Below are 19,632 nucleotides of genomic sequence, written 5' to 3' on the forward strand. Positions count from 1 at the left end.
AGGGGAAGACACGAGCTCAGTGCAGCTGAAGGAAAATCTGTGAGGATGGCAGTGCTCAGAGTGTGAAGTGCAGGCCTTCAGGAACACGAACAGCGAGCAGGGACTGGTGCTCTGGGGACATCAACATCCCCCCGCCCTCCCTGCTGTTATCGCCCATCAGCGCCGAGCATTTGTTCTACTTTCCCAGCCAGCAGCCTCGTCAGAGCACTGCCAGTGGCCTCTGCAGAGCTGCCAGACATCCAGCAAAAGCTGGAGCACCGCAGGAAGGTTTGGGAATTACTGGTCACACACTCGTTAGAGGCACAGCTCTGGGATAATTCCCCAAATCACAAGCACGTGTGTGCTATTCATGGCACACACACGTGGGACACCGCCCTGTTTGAACTTCCCACACAGAAACCAGCATTCAAACATCTCTCCCAGCAGGAACCAGCACAAGAGAAGCTGCACAGCCCCCTGTGCTAGAGCTGCTCCCACGAAGAATTACTGTCCATAACACCCACCTCTCCATAAGAAAATGTGTTTCTGTTCTACCAGACCTTTACAGTCGCTAGTTTGTTTCACAACCGTTCAGATAACAAGTACACAATTCAAAGCCTCATTTCGTGACAAATTCTTATCAACCTGAAAGCTTTTACATCACTGAGGAGAAAAACGGTCACACTTTCTCATTTGTACTGTTGCTGTCCCATTTCCCAATGGCAGTTAATACAATTCATGGTAAGTAACAGTGTTACAACACGGGCTGAGGACAAAGTTGGATGAAGAGTCTCCCAAGCACTTTCATGATGCTTCACACCTGGGTCTACCCAAAGCTGAGACAGTCCTTATCTGGCTAAGGACTGCTCTAGAAGTAAATCTCAGCATATTCAGTGGGAGATAATCACAAACAAACAACTCTTACAAATATTTACAAAGAACTCAAAAAACAACAGGTTTGTTTCCTACAAATAATTCCAGAGTATCCCATAGAAAGCTTTTGTTTGCTTATCTGGACACTTTTCTCCATAAACAAGCAATATAAAAAGCCTTAACATTTTCCTATCAGAGCAGACATGTGAGATTTCCAGAAACCAAAAATTAACTCAGATCTTGAGGACTCCGAACATTTACAAAGCCACAATTGCATCACAGTCTTTTGCAGCAGGAGAGGTTTAAGATATCCACCTACCCTGAGTTGTTCACTTCAGCTCAGGCATCACCTTTTCCTGTCTCCGTTCTGTCTGCTGCCCTGATTGCAGAAGCACAACTGCTCGTGGAGCTGTTCTGTGAAAGACATTAAAACACTGAGCTGACTTTCTTTTTCTGCACAGTCTGTTTAAGTCAGTTTGGTTCCCTGACCTATTTCACAGAGCAGTACCACCTGTATTTGTGTCAACACAACATCCTGAAGTTTTGGAAAAAGTGGGAGCCTCGTGCACTGCCTCATTATGTGCTGCTGGAAGAACCTGTGCAGCTAAACAGAAGACTGCATTTGGGTTAATGGACATTGTTTGCCACTGTTCTCAAGTTATAGACAGGTTGTAAATTCTGGAAGAACAGTTGTAAGTTCTGAAAGAAGAGCAGCACTACTGAGCAGCTGAATAATTGGCTAATTCCTAACTGGAAGAGGACAGGAAGCATTAGAATTTCAGCATTTGTGGCAACATCCAGATTAGAATTTACCCATCTTAGAAGATCTAGGATTCATGAATCACAGAATATTCTGAGTTGGAAGGGGTCATTGATCTGAAGCACCAAGTATTGAGACTTTATTCCATTTAAACATGATACAGTAAGTGATGGAATATCTTCTTCAACATTTGTCAGGTGATGACAAATGCTGCTGTTTGTAGCTACAAGATCCCGACTTCCAGCAAATGATTTTGGAATCTCAAGGGACCCGTATTCCTGTCATTCAGTATTGTTATTAGCTCATTAAAATCCTATTTCGATTTCTTCTCATGGTGCAAGTGCAATTCTAATATTGCCCTCTGTTCATAAGAACTTAGAATCTAAAACTAACTACTCAATTACTACATTCCCTCATCTGAGAAATAATTAAGTAAAGAGAAAAGCTTGAACATTCTAAAGTTCTATTTTCACAGTGTTTGAGCAGGAAGTTTCATCTTTCTTGACAAATGCTACTGCAGTTTAAGCCCTGACACAGTAAGCTACAAATTTGATTGTTTCATTAACAAATTACTTTTTTTTCACAGAAAGCATCAGTGCAATAAGAGGGCTCCTGAGATAAATGTGACTAAGCAGCAGGAGTTAATTAAGTAGGACAATGAGTAAGCATTTATGGGTGTGATACAAGACTCAGATGATTTAATTGCTAGTCTAATTATCAATTAGAGAATCAAGAAATGGCATATAAGTGAAATACTCCATTTGTTGATACTTTAATGATTTTAGAGACCCAGAAGAGCAGTATTAATTGCTATTTTAGGACTACTGAAGGAGTTTTTATTCTCCCCTTACTCAAATAGAGTAATGACTAATAAATGTATATAGTCTTCTCATACTTAAGTATTTAAGGCCTTTAGATCCTTTGCTCAATGAAAAAAAAAAGGCTAGTAATTAAGCATTCAAACACACTGCCTATAAACCACTCAGCTTAAGTCCAAACCTTTCTGAATTTATTTTGTAATAAGGATAATAACTGCTCATGGTGTTAGAGAGCCCCATTAACTATTTACAGTGTGTTTGCACAAGTCAATCTCCAGACAGAAAGAAAGAGGTCAGGGAACTATTTAAACCCACGAGGGCAAAGAGCCAGCTGGCTGCACTCATTGTTGAAATGGTTTATAAAAGAACTGCAAGAAATTAAAATTACAAAAAAATTGATGGAGAGCCAAAAATATTAATGTATTGGAACACAATGGACTCTTTACAAGCTGTAAATATTTTTTGGATTGTCACATAGAACCCATAAAGTGTGTTGAGGTCTTTCTCAGAACTTCTATTGTAGGCATAGAGCACATAAAGAACATTTACCAGAAAAAGAGATCAGAAAGACACTGTATGTCACAGGACTGATGTTGTGTCCCACTGCAATTACCAAAACATAGTGTTGGTGTGTATCAAGTGGAATCAGGAATGAAAAACTGAAGAGCAGGAGCAAACATCCATCATAGCACATACACTCTGAGCATTGGGCATGTTGACAAGCTGATTAACAAAATAAAAACCAGCGTCTTTCAACTATTTCTCATATCCACTTCAAAGGATTAAAAAACTTCAAGCTTTTGGCTGTTGGACAACTCCCTTTGTCCAGGTTTAAAAGAGACTCTCAGCTCAGTGCTCAGTTCTCCTCCGCGGAGGGGAGCCCGGCTAATCCCTAAACTAAGAGCTCAGACAACACCTCTTTCTTTGACACACCGCTGGTTCCTCAACCGAGGTACCAGCTTTTCACCAGCTTAACCCAAACGTGTTTTCCTACTAACGTTTAAAAAAAAAAAAAAAAAAAAGCGCACAAAAAAAAGACGCCTCCTCTCCAAAAAAGGACTCACCAAAAAAAAAATTATCGAAAACACCAAGCGCGCTTCCCGTGGTTTCCTTAGGTGCCTCAACAAAACACGGCGTGGGGAACTGATGCTTTTTCCCCTGAGATACGGCCGTGTTGTCACAGGGGAGCGGCCGAAGGACAAAGGAGCAACGCCCGAGGCACCCCGCCCCTCACGGAGCGCTCGCGCGCTCCCCGCCATTTTGTGGCCGCCCCCGGCAGCGCCCGCCCCTCCCGCCATGTTGTGACCGCCCACACGGGCACCGCCCCCGCCGCCGCTGCCCCTCAGCCCGCGAGCGGCCCGAGTTGGGCCCGGCCGGGGCAATGGCGCACCGGGATCCGGGGCAGGTGGAGCCCTGCAACTTCATAGCGCGGGACAACTACTGGTAACGGCCCCAGCGCGCCCCTGGCAGCCGCCGCTGCTCCCCTCCACCTCCTCCTCCCGCCGCCGCCTTGCCCTCCCCGCGGCTCCGCTGAGGCGCGGGCTGAAGGGGTTGCTCATTAGTTCACGTGTGTTTAAAGACTGTGTCCGCTTTCACAAGCGTGCCTTGGTAAAAAAATCGAGGTTTTTAGAGCTTCCATCCCCCGCCGCGTGTGGGGCATCGAATCAATCCACACTAAATGAAAGAACATTGCAGCTTATTTTTCATCCTCCTCCTCTTCCTCACACACGGCGTTCACACGCGCTGTTTCAAACCTATGGAAAATGTTTTCCTGTTACCTCTGAGTCAGACAATGGTAACTCACACATAAACTTGGTGTTATAAGTTAAGGTAATAAGGTAAACGCTATTTTCAAGGTAGATATCTAAATATTCCTGCTAAACCGCTGTGCTTTGTAGCATTAGTAGTTGGCTTTGTGCATTGGGTTTTTGGTTTTCAATGAGAGTTTTCGAAGTAATCTTTAATATTTCTTGGTTGGTTTCAGGAAAAAATGCGTCGAAAAGGAAGGAGATGCTGCGAAAAGATGGTCTGACAAATGGGGGTTCTTGAAAACACCTCTTGAGGAGGTAAAATTGAATGGCATGTAAGCAACACATGAAATCTAACTGCACACAAATTTATCTGGACACTGAATTAGGAGAGCTCCGAAGACTAGAAACGTACTGAGTGTGCTTTGCTAAGCTGGGATCCGAGGTAACAACTGCACTGGGTTCAAATACTCAGTTTTCCTCTGAATAAAATAACAGCAAGTGGTAATTTATATGCCGTGCATATTCTGATATATTTCTCTTGAGAAACATGACTCCTAGTAGTGTTAACAAGTACTAGATGCACACTGACAGGAAAATATTTCCCCTTTGTCTATCCATATGGTAGTTTAAAAATCTAGGGGAAAAGGTTCCAGCTAATTAAATTGTCAGTGGGGGAATTTACAACAAACGAAAATATTTGGAGCGATGTCTCTTCTCAGTGATGTTATTAGAATATAGTAGCACATAATGTTCCATTTGGAATCACAGTACTTCATTGCTAAAGGACAGGATTGATGCAGCCCCTGCATGGTTATAAGTGTAGAAGTAATCTGCTCTAGGAGTTTTAGAAAATCCCTGGAGGCATCCAGATTAGCACCTTTGAAACCTGGTCCTCATGGTTTTGTTATCCATCCTGGGTGACTGTGGTCTGTGACATGTACCAGCTTTGCACAGTTGCTATTGGTGAAGATGTGTATTTAGCATCTATTAATCTTTCCTTTGTAGTCATATAAGACGTATATACATATATAAGATGTATTTCTAGCTCTTTTTGGACCCATGATGTAGCAGCAATATTTAGCCTTCCACCTGAAATTCAGAATTACATCACCTTCTGAAACAAAAAAAATCCAGTAATTTCCAAAGCACTGAAATAACAGCTTGAGATGGAAAGAACAGGAAGTTCAGCTGCAACGAGGGGAATGGTGCAGATAACACAAAGAACAGTAAATTTCAGAATATATAGAGTCCAAATTTTAATTATGTTTTGGTTTTAGTTGATAGGAGATGAAAAAAAAGATGCAAAGCCCAAGATAGAGCTTCCAGAACACATGCGGATTCGCCCTGTGACACCTGTGGAAAAATACATTAAGGTTAGAAAATTACATTTTAAATTGTAATACAGCAATATCTCTTGTAAGAAATCACACAAGCTCTAAAAACCAGTTGTCTTATAGAGGTGGGTCTCTAACTAAACGTCAGAGTAAACTGCATTTGCAACCCAAGCAATGCTTTAAAAGCATTTGTTTAAGACAAGGAATTGCCCTTTGGATATGGTTGTAATTTTTCTACCTTTATTTAAGAGAGTCTTCTTGCTGGCACAGACAATGCCACTGTCCTCTTTAGTGGCACAAATTAATAGGAAGCCAGTTCTAACGAGCAAAGTAATAGTTATTTTATATTATATGATTTGTATATATGTTTGATGTCTTGACGTTATCAAACAGCTGGAAAGGACAGTAGAATGTGAAGGTTTACTTTCTAAATACACTGTGTGAGAATCACCTATGAATAGGGTAACTACACAGGCAGCTAAAGCAGTGACACTGGGAGAGGAATATATTCATTGAAGGGTAAGGAGGTGTTAACAAAAAAGGTTAGTCCACTTGGAGAAGATTAAGGAAACAAAGGAGACTGGAAATTCTTACTTGCTGAACCAGCTTTCTTTCAAAGGATTCCAAGGGTGGGAAGATAAGGCAAGGAAGTTGTAAAAGCTTTTACTGAGATTAAACTGAAACAAAAATTAAGTGCTAGTGCTGAGTGTGGCAAAGCAATGAAATGGCATCACTTCTGCCATCAGTGCTACTTGTTGTTCAATTTGGAGACTCTCAAAGACCAATTTGAGTGAAGTTACAGTTTGAGTCCCGTTTCAGCAGTGAGGGGGTTGGGGTGTTGACAGTCACCCAGCTGTGAGCTGCTCAAGCAGCGGGCAGAGCCTGGGGCACACTGAAACAGGGATCAGAGCTTCATTCACCTCGGCATTTGGAGGAAGATCAGGGTTAGCTGGGTTTAGGTCACTCTTTACGTGTTCAGAGTGAAGTTTCTCACCTCCTTTGTCAGAACTGTGTGTCTTTCTGCACATTTACCTCCATAGCAATAGTCATCCCTCTTCTCCTCTCTAGGTCAGATTAGTAAAAGCTTTTTCATAGTCCCTTCCCCCAGATCGAAAGTGGGACATGATTCCCTTCATTATCCTGCTCGGTGGGTGGCACTTTTGGCCATAAAAAATTATCTTTTTTGAGGAACTGCTCCACCTAAATATCATAAACGTTTTCTAATCTTGGCCAAAGAACAAAGAGAAGCAACTCTGGCAAGAGAACTGAAACATTGTTCTCTTGCTGTGTATTGCTCTACTGAGTCCCCAGATGCTAAAATGATAGAACGTGCCCAACAGAGATGATTCAGCCAAAGTAAGCACAGCAGTCACTGAACAGACACTGCTGGCTTTTGTTTGGTTTCCTCCTTAGCTAGATTAGTTGCAGATTAACTTGCTGCTTACCCATCTTTTCAAGTAGAAAGAAGGTGGAATGAGTAAGTAGTTCTTGATGCAAAAGCCAGCTTGGTCAGAAACATCTTTAGCATTTGGACATAAAGTTATTATTCCGTGGCTGCATTGCTACCAAATATATTACAGCAACTAGAAAACACCATTTGTCCTGTTTAGAGAAGTTAATTAGTTTTAAAGATGATGATGATAATGATGATGATGATTCTGTATGGGAAAAAAGCTAAAGACAAAGATAAAATTCTTCTCCTAAGAATATAAAACCACTAAAGCCCTTAGGATTGAACCAAACTTTAAAAAAAAAAGAATGCTAACATACACTACTGAACAACAATTTGCTTTTTGGTTTTAGAAGGGTGGTAAATGAAAGGTAGTTGCTTCGTTGGAATTTGGCCCTTGTACTTCTCTCTTTCCCTGTGTCTTGCTGTAGAATGGCACCTAAATTATTCTAATTAAATTATAAACTATCATGTGTTATAAATCAAACTTGCACGCACCTGGGCTGTCTTTCCAAATTCTTGTTTCCTTTCATTAATGTCAATGTTTCCAGGATATTAACTCAGCAAACTACATTTGGAACCACTATTTTTTATACGTTCTCATTTCCATCCGCACGACAGCACAAAAGATGATGTCGCACGACAGCCATTACCATCACAAACCCTTTCATCAGTCAGCTTTACATGTTCCTTTTATTTTAGGTGCTTCCATCTCCTCCAGTGCCTAAAACTACGCAGGGATTCATTGGCTGGAGATCAGCTGTGCCAGGGCTGGAGCTGGAGATCGATCATCAGATCCGGAGCTGCAAAGGAGCCCTCTGCAGGAGTCTGAACTGACCCCGGGGCCTCCCACTGGCAGGAAACAAAGATTAGGCACACAGATCCATTTGCAGTCCTGGCTACACATCCCACAGTGGACTGGTGGACTGTTGAATATTTATGCTTTACACGTGATTTATGTAAACATCCACAATCATTTTGGTAAATGTATTTTCATGGAGCATTTTGCTTGTTAGTGATTATTTGAAACCTGTGGCATCCAAGCTGTTAACTCGGCTTCAGGTTTACTGCAAAATAACAGTGAATACACTCAGATACAGATCACAAAGCAGGTACTATTTTTATTTGCATTAATAAGACAATAATTTAAAAATACTTATTGGAAGTTGGAATGACAGAGCAAATTTTTATAATTGTTTCTCCATAAGAACCTCTACTCCTACTCAGTTTCACAGCATTCTTCAAATATAAATACAGACTGCTGTGTTCCTGACAATCCAACTGTACTGCTCATTCCCAATTCATCACTTACCACTGCTGGAATCTGTGTTTAGAATTAATTTTCCATGAGCACTGACCTGGCCACTGTTGAGTTCTCAGGTGCCTGTGCTGGCACAAAACCATCTCTTTTGTACAGAGAGGATGAGAAGATGCAGAGGAGGGTGTCAGGCATGACTTCAGTCGGCTCAAGCTGCCACAGGACTGCATCCTTGCATTTGGAAAGAAGCTTTCCTCATTAAAAAACAAAACACAGCAAACAAACAAAAAACACCTGCAGAAAAAACCAATTACTAGGCTTCATCACAGTGTGTCCACTGGAGCTTGAAAAAAGCACACAAACCATAAGTGTAGTTAAGTCATAAAATACACTGGGGTTTGTATTGTGTGCTCTTTGCAGGTATTCTGTGTAGTTACACACATAAGTAATTGAGTAGTTCCCAGTGCACAAATAAAGTTTGCAAGGGCCACAGTGACACGAAGTCACTTTGAAAAATCAGTTTTGGTATCAAAACAGGGGTTTTTTTCAATTAGTTGATCAGAATGCAAATGGGTTATGAGGCATTTATGTCACTTCAGTTTTGTGTGTACCAATCTTTGTCCCAACCAGGACAGATCAATACCCAGGAACAGCAGAGGATTGCACTGGGAGTTACTGGTGTAGCTCCCCCGTGCTGTGGAGATCAGTCTTGCACTTCATTCCCTGCAGGTTTGCCAGGATTTTTGGAAACCTGAAGGAGACTGCATTGCAGCAGGATGTAATTCTAATTGGCCAACATGTTTAAACTAGAAGGTTGCTTAAACAAAAAGGAGCCTTCAAGAAGTCAACACAGGCAGCTCCTTCTAACTCCTTATTACTTAAAGAGGAAAGACTTTGCTTTTTAATCCTGCTGCAGGGTTTCTGTTGTGTTCTCCAGCCATCAGCAGCTACCTCTTGAGTCAGCACTAAGTGCTTGGCTTTCATAGCAGTAAGTCAGCAGCCAGTGTTTGTTCTTCCCTTCTTCCCAAGAAATGACTCACAATGATCAACATCCCACCTTTTTTTTTTTTTTTAATCCAGTTCCAAATGCCCACAAAATAATAATATTTTACTTTTTCCATATTCTTTACAAATAATGGAGAAGTGACTCATATCCTTTGGAAGGATTACCCAAGAATGAGAACACATAGCAGCAACTTCAGACACATTACTTAAAAACCAGAATGAAGAATAACTTGGAATCAGACACTGGAAATTTAGGCTAAATTGCAGTTTAGCTACTAACTATAACCTGTGTAAACTGTTCTTTGAACAGCCAAGATCATTGTAAGAACAGTATTTTAGATCAGTGTGCTTTCTTGTCATTGCCAGGTTTGTATCTCTTGCTTATTTTAATCATGTGGTTCTTCAGTTTATTTTAAGGTCCTAAGATCCTCTTATTGTCTGATTTATATAAACAGGTATAATAATGATTGGTATGTAATTTAGTAACAACAAAATTACATTAATTCAGGCCAAATGAAAGGGGAACTTCAAGACCACTGGTTTTCCAAGAGTTGTATCAAATAACCAAAGCTGGCACCTGATACCCAGTGGATGTTTGTATGAAGAGAAATCCAAATGAACCATGGTTAGATTTTGAAAACCAAAATAAATTCTTTGTCCAGCATCTGCAGTTGGAGATTTCTGAATATTAACTCTGTACTAACAATAAGGGGGTTTTTATTATACATTCTGCCATTTTAAGGTACCTTTACTTCAGGACATACTTTGATACAGCCTAATTTGGGATGTGCAGGGAGTATTGTCTAAAACTGGAACTCATTCCTCTAGCATAAATATGTCAGTTGTTAAGTGCTCCATGTTTTCAATGTTTTGATGTTATGTGAAACTATAAACCTCAATATTTCTTTTCTCAGCACTTTCAGTTTTACCATTACACCTGAAAAAATTGTGTAGAAGTTGTGGATTTGCAGCTGACAAAGCACTGCCCAGTCATCAGCCCCACTGAGAATCCTAAAGGCCAATACAGAATGGTTACATCACCTTGTAATGTTTCAAACCTGGCCTTTAATTTGTGGAAATTAACCTATTTATGGGAGCCAAGTTGGGCACATAAATGTCACTGCACACCATGAAATATCACACCATCTCCAGGGTCAGTAAACTCAGTGCACACACCAGCAAATGCTTCAAAACAAAATGAAACGACTTCAGAAATGCAGCAAAAGTCAAGAAAATTTTAATTCTGTATAAAAATCATAGACCCAGCACCAAAGTGTGCAAACAAGGTGCCAGTATATTTACATGTCTCCTGTGCTTCAACCCAGCTCTCATCTGGTGTCGTCCCTTGGGCAGCTCTCGGTGAGCACAGGGGCTGCACAGCAACTCCTCCTCAGCTGACTGAACTTTGTCAGGGAGCTGAAGCCAGCTCGGCTTTGGAGTGTTGTTTTCAGATGAACGGGTTCTTTGGCAACAGACTCCTTTTACTCTGGGTGGTGCTTTCAGAACTGCACACACAAAAATGCCACGGGATTTGATACCCAGTCGCCACAGCAAGGCATGGAAACAGGTCTGGCACAGCTCCTGCCCCCGTGGCTGTGTGCCTGCAGATGCTTTCCTGGCTTCCTGGTGGAATAAGAGTAGAGGCTTAAATGACAACATATTTAAGCTAAAGAACTATGAAATCAGAATTATCTTTCTCACAAGCATTTATGTTACAAACAACAAAACTGGGTAACAAAAACCTGGTGTGTTTTCCTTCACAGTGTGTTCTTTTCTGTGCTGTTATAATTGGCACAGAACTGGCACTTGCTATTTATAAATTCATTAATATAAGATATTTTACCAGGAACTCAGAGATGAAAGATCATTATTTGTTTAAAATGCATTTTGCATCAGAGAATAAAGATTTTTGATTAGATGACAGTTGAAATGGTGATTCGGAATAAGTAGCACTCAGAATGCAGTCACCATACCAGTGCTGCTGTACATTTTGAAAGAACCCAAATGAAAAGCAAGCACAGGATGTGCACAGGCAAGTGATGCAGTGTCTGTACAAGGTGAGTGCTTGGAGAATAATCACTGTTCTGCAAGAGACATTTCTACATTTCTCCAGTTACATGCTGTGATTGTCCTAATGATCCCCAATGCACTCCTAATTCCGAGCCCAAATTCCTGTCTCCAGTTCCTGCTATTGGCTGCTCTGTCAGCCTGAAGTAACTCCAGTTCTGAGGCTGTTTGCCTTACAAAACAGAGGATTTTAAAAACCCTTTTCAGAGACCTGAGGCTCCCCATTCACACACGTTATTTCCCCCTTTAGTGAAGGATTCATTGTGGTTTCTTCCACATTCTACAAAGTACCAAAGTGACAAACATTAATCTAACAGGATCAGTGACAACCTGACCAGAAATGCTGCCCCAAGTGAATCCCAGCCCAGGGCACTTCTTGCACTGAGTCCTAAACATGCTGTGTTTTCTTCCCCAGGTAACCATGTCCCTGTAGCAAGACAGACAAGACCCACTCACAGACTACTACCTTCTTCCTGACTCCTGTGGTTTCCACATCCCAGCAAATTGTTATTTGGATAGTTGAAAGCATGTCAGAGCATTTCACTGGACCACACTGCAATAAATTTAACTGTGCTGGAAAATGATACTGTTGTGCTCTGAAACTGGTCGAGTTGCCAGTGAACAAAACATCACCCTCAGTCTGCTCTGTCATACACAGCAAGGACTAAACTACTGAGAACTAAATGTAAAACAAAATCAGGAGCGTTGGGAAAACAACTATCCAAATTTTCAATCAAACATAGGCAAAAACTGAGTTCACCCAGCTGACGTTGCCAAAGGACCTTAAATCTATTGCTGTTCAATGTGCCTTGCAATATGGAGGCAAGCTACTGTTTAAGGGATTTTTAAATTTGTATATATTCGATTGTTTTGGAATGGAGAGAAGGGATTAAATCAATAAACCTGGAGTCCAGGAAATGCATGACAATAAGGGAAATGCAGTTTTACCATTTTTCCTGTGAGGCAGCTCAGTAGGTTCTCTTCCAAGCTCCTTCATGTGATACCCTTGTCCTGGTTTAGGTGAACTGCACTCTGCAGTTACAAAGCTGAAATCTGGCTGTAATTTTGAAGCAATTAGTTGGTTCAAGGTGGTTTTACCAATGGAAATTACACGTTGGGGTTGCAGGTTGTTTATGTTGCCCAAGTGACTCCACTTTGAATTTGGCCCCATCCCTCACATTTCCCCCTCCCTGCTTTATCTGCTTCCCTAAAGAAGTGAAAATAAACCTGAAGATTGAAATAAATCTGAGAACTTCAAAGCACAAAACCAGATGCAACCATGAAGAAATAAACAGAACAGAGTTCTTCATTCTCTACCCATCCTTTTCAGTGCAGTGGCCCCACTGACACCAGATTCCCTGGATGCAGCTGAGGGCAAGATCAGGCCTTGCAGGTACCAGGCTGGGATTAAGTGTGGGCACAACTCCTGTTCAGCAGTTTTCAACAGCTTTGATAACAGCATTATTTAGCATCTAACTGTGGGGAGTGTAGAAGTGGCCATTTTCTCTCTCTGCTTCCGTGATAAAGGCTCTTTATTCTTTTATCCATTTTTGTGTCTGCTTTCCACAAAGATCATTGTTACAGAGAACAGTCTTGCACCACCACAAGACACGGCAGCTTCGCCCCCCACGCTTCTGTCTTGGCTTTTCCCGGAGATGCCTCCAGGCTGCCGAGTGACACCCGGCTGATGGGTCCTGCTGAGAGCTCAGCACAGCCCCGGCTCCGCCTGACCCAAACCTGACAATGCCTTCGCACTTCCCGCAGCCTGGAAACAGCCCCCCCTTCTCCTCCCGAAGTGAGAGACGGTTCATGCTTTTATTCCTCACCGGGGAGCAAGACGGACCCAGCTCTGCTAGTGAATCTCCTTTGCTTGCTGACACGCGTCAGACACAACATTCTCATCCTTCAAAGCTGGAGCAAAAACAAAAACAAAGCAAGAGCCCAAAAAAACCCCAGTGAGCTCCAGTCCCTGTCTGGAAAAATTAAACAGCCATTATGCTCCTATTGCCAGAGCACAGTCATGTCCTTTGTTTCAATGAAAACTGAAGTAATTTCTTGTGCTCCCATCACGTGCATTACAGCTTCCATCTTAAAATTATAGTGCTAACGAACAAACCCCACATATTTACAGTCTCTCAGGAGAAGCCAAGATACAACTGACAGGCTGGTGAGGGAGCATGGAGGGACAGTGTTTATTATTTTGTTCTCCAAGAAGCTGTGTCCATAATAATTCGAGTTATTTATGTGCAAAACAGGTCTTTCACTGTGTTTGTTTGCCCTTGTGGTTTTTTTTCAGTAGGAGTGCTGAGAAAATCAGCATTTCACTGGGATAGGCACTAGCAATGGACAGCTTGAGACTAACTCCTTCACCTTGGGCCAGCACTGTTTAACTTGAGAGAGAACAATCTTCTTCATACTCAATAAATCACAATTACAGTGCCCTGCATGCACATAGGAAGTATATTTTGCACTTAGAGGACTCAAGGAGGAGAAAAGATTGCCTAAATCTGCTTTTAATTCTCCTTTCATTCGCACTGTTGGAGTCACTGCTGCTCTGTCATTACCTGTCAGCAGTACCAGGCTGGTTCTGCTGGGCAGCCAGACCCTGCACTGCTGTGTGCCCATCAGCTCCCTGGTACTGCTGGAGAGAACCAGCTCCTGAGGCTTTGTGCAACACAGAAGACACCAAATCACATAAATACTGCCATTATTTGGAATATGTTCTTCATTCATTTCATGTGTGTGTTTGGCACTGGTGCTGTCCTGGAGCCCAGTAATGCACAGGCAGATAATGGTCAGGGATGTGGAAAAGCATCTCCAAAACCAGGGAGGAAGGATCTCCTGCTTTGGAGAAGGGCTCTATAATGATCATTTACACAACTTTTATGTGGAGAGGAGAAGAAGATAAACACACAGCATTGCCATGCAAGCCTTTGCCTACTGACCAGTCCCCATCAGGGCAGTGACAGCCACGCTGCAGAGCTTGTCCCATCCCTCAGGTTCCAACAGGTCAGTTTGGTCACCTGGCTGACCTCAGCCTTCCCTGAAAAAATTACAGCTTTATTATGCACAATTCAATTAAATCATCTGCTTTTCTTTATTGTCCCTTTAAATTATGTACACATTCACCTGTTATTTATTGCAATATATAAATCATGCCCCAAGAACTGCACAGAAGTACAGACACAGTTTCTGTATAAGAAGAAGGGAAAAAAAATCACTCATGCTCATCAGGAATTTATTTCCTCCCTTGTCTCGTTCTGGATTTGGAGGTGTTTGAACAGATTCAGAAACCACCTCTAAATTCTGTCTGAATGCTCTGGTTAGTTGTTACAAGTGCATTAATTAGCTGTATTACATAACACATCATGACACCTTCAAATGGTTTTTATTTTTCAAAAATAAGGCCAGAGGCACAGAAGTTTCTGTGCTTCTGACAGCCTGATGATGACAACACAGTAACTCGATTTGGTGCTTGATTTTGGCTCAGACAGGCTCAGGTCAGTGATGTCTGATGTGCCATGTGGATTAATTTTAAGCTCTGATCATGATTCAGGACTGGAGTCCAAATTCAGACCTTTAAATGATACCCCACAGGATCCTTGCTTTCTCCACAAAGCTACAGAGGGAGCCTGGGCAATCAGATTTTATCTCCACACTTCAAAGGCTGTTGTCAGAAATTAGTCAGTGCGGATGAAGCCCTTCAGGGTGAGACGCCAGGGCCTTACAGGAACACACAACACTGGACTTGTTCCTCCTGAGCCCACACTGACTGTGCTGACCACTCACTCTCCCCTGCATAGAACAAAACTAAACCAAAAACGTCCATTTTTTCCCCAGCACATATTGAATTACCCGTGGAATACAATGAGTCTCATCCACACAGCAGATCTGCCAGGTGCAGAGACGGCACATAGTCCAGAGGCACCTTCATACAGAGAAGGGTGGAATGCCTGCAAGTCTCCCTTCTCTCCCAGAAGGGAGAGACTTGGGAAGTCACTGTAATGGATGGTTTATTTGTTTGTGGCATTGATTTATTAATTAGTTACATGCTAATCATTACTCAGCATCTGGTGTGCAGGCAGTGCAAGAGATCGGCCAAGGAGCCAGGCAGTGCCTCACCCAGTGCCCTGCCAGCGCTTCTCCAGAACTCCAGAGAACCCCAAACTGGCTCAAACACCAAACAGGCAGGGGGAGCAAAGTTCAGCCCAGGAGGGGCTTTAGAAATGCCAGCACTGTGCAGTCCTTGGGCTGAGCCCAGCCCTGCAAACACTCCTGACCAGCCCAGGGAGCGCTCCCCTCATGGCCCTTAGGTCAGAATTTGGCTCAACATATGCAGAACATGTCTGGCTCATCACACATGTGCATATTAAGTCCACATTCATCAGCAAGGGAACAGAGAGACAATATCTGGTAAAATGCTGGAACTGTACTTCAAAGATCAGGATGCAATTCCACGGACTCCCAGGGTGACTTTGGCCACAACAGTCACCTCCCCTGCTTCAGCTCCCATCTGTAAAAAGCAAAATAACCATCCCTCATTTTTACTTCACCCATCTTTGCAATTTAGACTCAAGAGTTCTTTGTAGTGGTGTCCCTTTCTCAAAATATACCCAGCTCCCAGCACACAACGTCCTCCTCAGAACAGGCTTATGGAAATGTATCAAAAAAAAAAAAAAAAGAGAAAAAGGAAGGAACCTTATAAAATATCCACTGATGAGATAAGACCACCAGCACAACAATGCAGTGAACAGCTGTAATCTGTGGGAGGATTATTTCTCTTTGTCATAAATGCCATCTAATTTTCAAGACAAGTTATTCCCTTTCATAGAACAGTGAACTCAGTATCTGCAGGCAACTTTCCTTCCCACCAGTACATTTTTCAAAGGCTCCCAGTAGTTTGTGACATTAAATAGAAGGTGTCACATCTTTATGACAAATATTAATACTAGTCTGCTTGATTAACATAATTTGTTTCTTCACTGGACATTTTATTCCAGATGAGCTGCTTTTCATCCATCCATATTTTCTAGGGGAAAAAAAATGCATCCTGACATGCAATGTTAATGTGCCCTCTGAGATAACCCCTTATCTCCAACATCCCATCCTCACCTCCCCTTCTCTGCAGTGCATGAAATGAGCTTTAGCAGCAGCTCTTGGTCAAGGCTCTCATGCACTGGACACCCGCCAAGGCTTTTGGGGTGTTTAGCACAGACTAAAGGTCTGTTCCTATGACACACACATTTAAATTTAGCACTAAACTGGTGGGGGAGAAAAAGAGAAAAATATGTAAAATGTCACTTTCTGACAAGCAGAAAATTAGAATTCATTCCCCTGAGAATTAAAAGGACTTTTCTGCTTCCAGTCACTAACTATGACAAGGTTAACATTTTTCAGTCTAATGACGAAGGACATTAAGTGTGCATGTGAATAAGAAATAAAATTACTGGAGGGTATTAGCTAAGTGTGTGACAACAGCCCGAACTGACAACACAACTCCAAGGATGCAGATTCCAGCTACTGCTGACTGTTTGCTGTGGAGAACTGAGGGATAACAGAAATGTGGAGGTCAGCCTTCTGTCACCACTACTGCAACAACAGAAGCAGTCACAGGAAGATCCGTGTCTGGTGGGGTAGAGAACACTTCAGAGCACATCCAGCCTGCTCCCAGAATCCTGGGCAGGGACACTCAACTGGGAGCACATCAGTGAGAGGCCACAAAACCTGAAGAGACTCAGAAAAGGGAAAATTCCAAGTGCATCTCTTGCTTCCCCAAGGATTCTTTCACCAGTCTCTATGATTTAATTCTGATATGATATGAGGATTAGATAGGAAATTAAGTTGTTTGTGACTTGCTTTCACTTCTGCCCTTCCCAGTTCAGTTTTCCCTGTAGGTCCTCACTGTCTTACTCAGCTATGGCAAACTCAAGCTGTGGCTTCCAAAGAATAATGGATTTCATGTGATGCAGCACCAAGCAGGGAGGACTCAAAGGAAAAGAGAGGTCCATGTGTTATTGCTGTGCCCTGGGTGTTAAGATACTGGAAATTATCAACTATTGGGAATCTTTCTGGACATAAATGAAATTGGGGTGCTAAAAGGCAAGACAGGAAGATCATATTTTCAAATATCTAACTTCTTCTGAGGAAAAGATGTATAAAAGTGACATTTAAAGATATGGGTCAAGGTAGAGAAAGCACTTTTAAACAAGGACAGTTAATATGGTATCTGACAGAACAACAGAAGCTGCAAGGACACGGATGGACTTCAATGCACAGAGCTCTCCTTTTAGTGCTTCTGCCTTTGACTGGGTTTCAAAAGCTACTTGGCCACAACTGAAAAAAAGGTTACAATTTAAGGGGCAAATCAAATATTTACAAAATTAAAATAACTAAAAAGAAGGAAAGAAAACCAGAAGAAAACAAGTACTTTCAAACCCACAGGATTTACCTCTACATGAGCCAACTGGAAGGATTCATCCATTTCTTTGCTTTCCTGTAGCTGTCAGGGTGCTCATTAGTCCAAAACAAAGTATTTTTTTATTTTTCTAGTCTGAAAACAGTGTGATGAACTAACTATGAACTATTAGGCAGCTCAGTTACAGACCATGTTTCCTGTAACATCAAAAGCTGGATTCTCCTCTCTTCATCTGCAACAGCCAGAAGGTTTTTGCTTCATCAAACCAGCCCGAGAGGATTCCTGCATGTTTTACACCAACAGACAAGGCCTGACTGTCCCTGTAATTCCTGCTGGCAAGGCTGTATCCCCCCATCCTCCTCCCTGCTTTGCTTGGTTTGCTCCCAGGAAGAGCCTTCCCCTGGTGCTGCACATGCTCGGATCTGTATCCACACCGCCTTCATTCCCACTGCTCTCTGATCACTTTTGGTCCCTGGCCTCATGAATGACACTCCCCAACAATAAACTGCATAAACCATATCTGCCTGTAATCCTGATAAATCCAAATAATTCTGTTTTATTCCTCTCTCCCCGACTCTCCTGCCCCTCCAACTTCCTCAGGTTTATTTTATGCCATCAGCATATTTAAGGCACTTTTGAAATTACATTCTGCTCGAGGTCACTGCACTGAATTTAATTTTCCCCTCCCCAGTGCTTTAACTCCACCTGATTTATTTATACTGTTTATTATTAGAGACCAATTCAATCAATGAGAGCTGGAATTCAAACACACACGCACACATTTGAATTATGCACACAAATACTCACCAGGAGAGGGAACAGAACTGCTGCAGTCCACATCATCCCTCTAACACATGGCAGCTAACAGGTAAGGAGGCTCACAGCCATGCATTTTTATACCTTGACTTCTGCTTGACCCCAGGGGTTGTTTGGCTACTGGAAACCAAAGGAATTGCAATGGCATCACAGATTCCACAGAGGAGGCTTGGCCAAGGGATCTGTGCATTTCTTACCCCAAGCCAGTAGAACTGTATTTTAAGAGGGGCTTTCTGAGCTGACAGTTCCTTTATTAGCTTCTGTACACACAGGAATTCTAGAAAAACACCATCAACCCAGAGCAGACAGTCATGTCAAGCAAATGGTGCAAACAGAACAGTGTATAGAGAACTGGAGCTTAAAGGGAAACCAAAGCACTGACCTCAATTGCAGCCTGGCTTAGGCATCAAACCAACCCAAACGGGCTGCTGGAAGCACAGGAGAAAATTAATAGCTTTTGGCTCCTCTCTGCAAACCACCTTCCTCTCTAAACGTTCCTGGTCAGCAGGATCCTCAGGCACAGCTCCCTGCCGGATTCTGGCTGCCTTTGAACGCTGTGGTCACAACTCAGGAACACTGCAAAGTCCAGAAATGAAGGCAGAGGGTTCTGCTGCAGTGATTGTGCTCTAGACAGACCACCCTCAGACTGATGTTCCCCACCTGCAGTTCCTCCCATTTCTCTGCCCTTTACTCCCTCCTCACTGCTCTTCCCTCTCCCCAGCACGGATCCTTTGCAATCATCTTTTATAAGCAATCACCCTCCCTTCTAATCCCTCTCCTGAAAAAGCTGTTTGTTTTTCCTTACTGATACCAGCTCCTGTGTCCCAGCAGAGCTGGTCCAGCCTGAGGTGTCAGGGATTAAATCAGTGCCCCTGCACTCCTCGGGAATTTGGCAGTGGTAGAATTCACTGCTGCATCTTCTCTGGCCTATAGTTATGGGAGTTCCAGGAGTCTCCTGAAATTCTGTTTTAACATTTCACAAGTTATGCACAGAGAATATTTTGGCTTTTCTATCAATACATATCTGCTTGGTAACTCCCAGTTTGAATGCTGATTGTGTTTTGCATAAATTAACTAAATTGCAGCCCTTCTGTTTCATTGGTACT

The 19,632-nt window shown here is 42.5% G+C and overlaps 2 protein-coding genes across 10 annotated transcripts in view; one reads left to right on the plus strand and one right to left on the minus strand.

Moving 5' to 3' along the window:
• Positions 1 to 1,766: 1,766 nt before the first annotated feature.
• C17H20orf85 (chromosome 17 C20orf85 homolog) lies at positions 1,767 to 8,034 on the plus strand. Its single transcript, XM_032705298.1, has 6 exons — positions 1,767 to 1,774; positions 3,614 to 3,800; positions 3,833 to 3,873; positions 4,415 to 4,496; positions 5,459 to 5,554; positions 7,668 to 8,034. Exons 1-6 carry the CDS (start codon positions 1,767 to 1,769, stop codon positions 7,800 to 7,802), a joined length of 549 nt encoding a protein of 182 aa, XP_032561189.1. The 3' UTR covers positions 7,803 to 8,034.
• Positions 8,035 to 10,449: 2,415 nt separating this feature from the next.
• Positions 10,450 to 19,632, minus strand: part of LOC116795388 (serine/threonine-protein phosphatase 4 regulatory subunit 1-like) — a 33,500-nt gene continuing 24,317 nt past the window's right edge. For 5 of the 9 annotated variants that reach the window (XM_032705080.1, XM_032705074.1, XM_032705075.1 and 2 more), the window contains 3 exons: positions 15,151 to 19,102; positions 14,241 to 14,338; positions 10,450 to 13,206 (listed from right to left, as the gene is read on the minus strand). The gene's annotated coding sequence lies outside the window, so the exon portion shown is untranslated. The remainder of the gene's footprint in view (positions 13,207 to 14,240; positions 14,339 to 15,150; positions 19,103 to 19,632) is intronic. The other 4 variants (XM_032705076.1, XM_032705078.1, XM_032705077.1 and 1 more) reach the window with 4 other exon arrangements.

The sequence above is a fragment of the Chiroxiphia lanceolata genome, chromosome 17 (assembly GCF_009829145.1).
Source record: "Chiroxiphia lanceolata isolate bChiLan1 chromosome 17, bChiLan1.pri, whole genome shotgun sequence".
In the NCBI taxonomy this organism is placed as follows: Eukaryota; Metazoa; Chordata; class Aves; order Passeriformes; family Pipridae; genus Chiroxiphia; species Chiroxiphia lanceolata.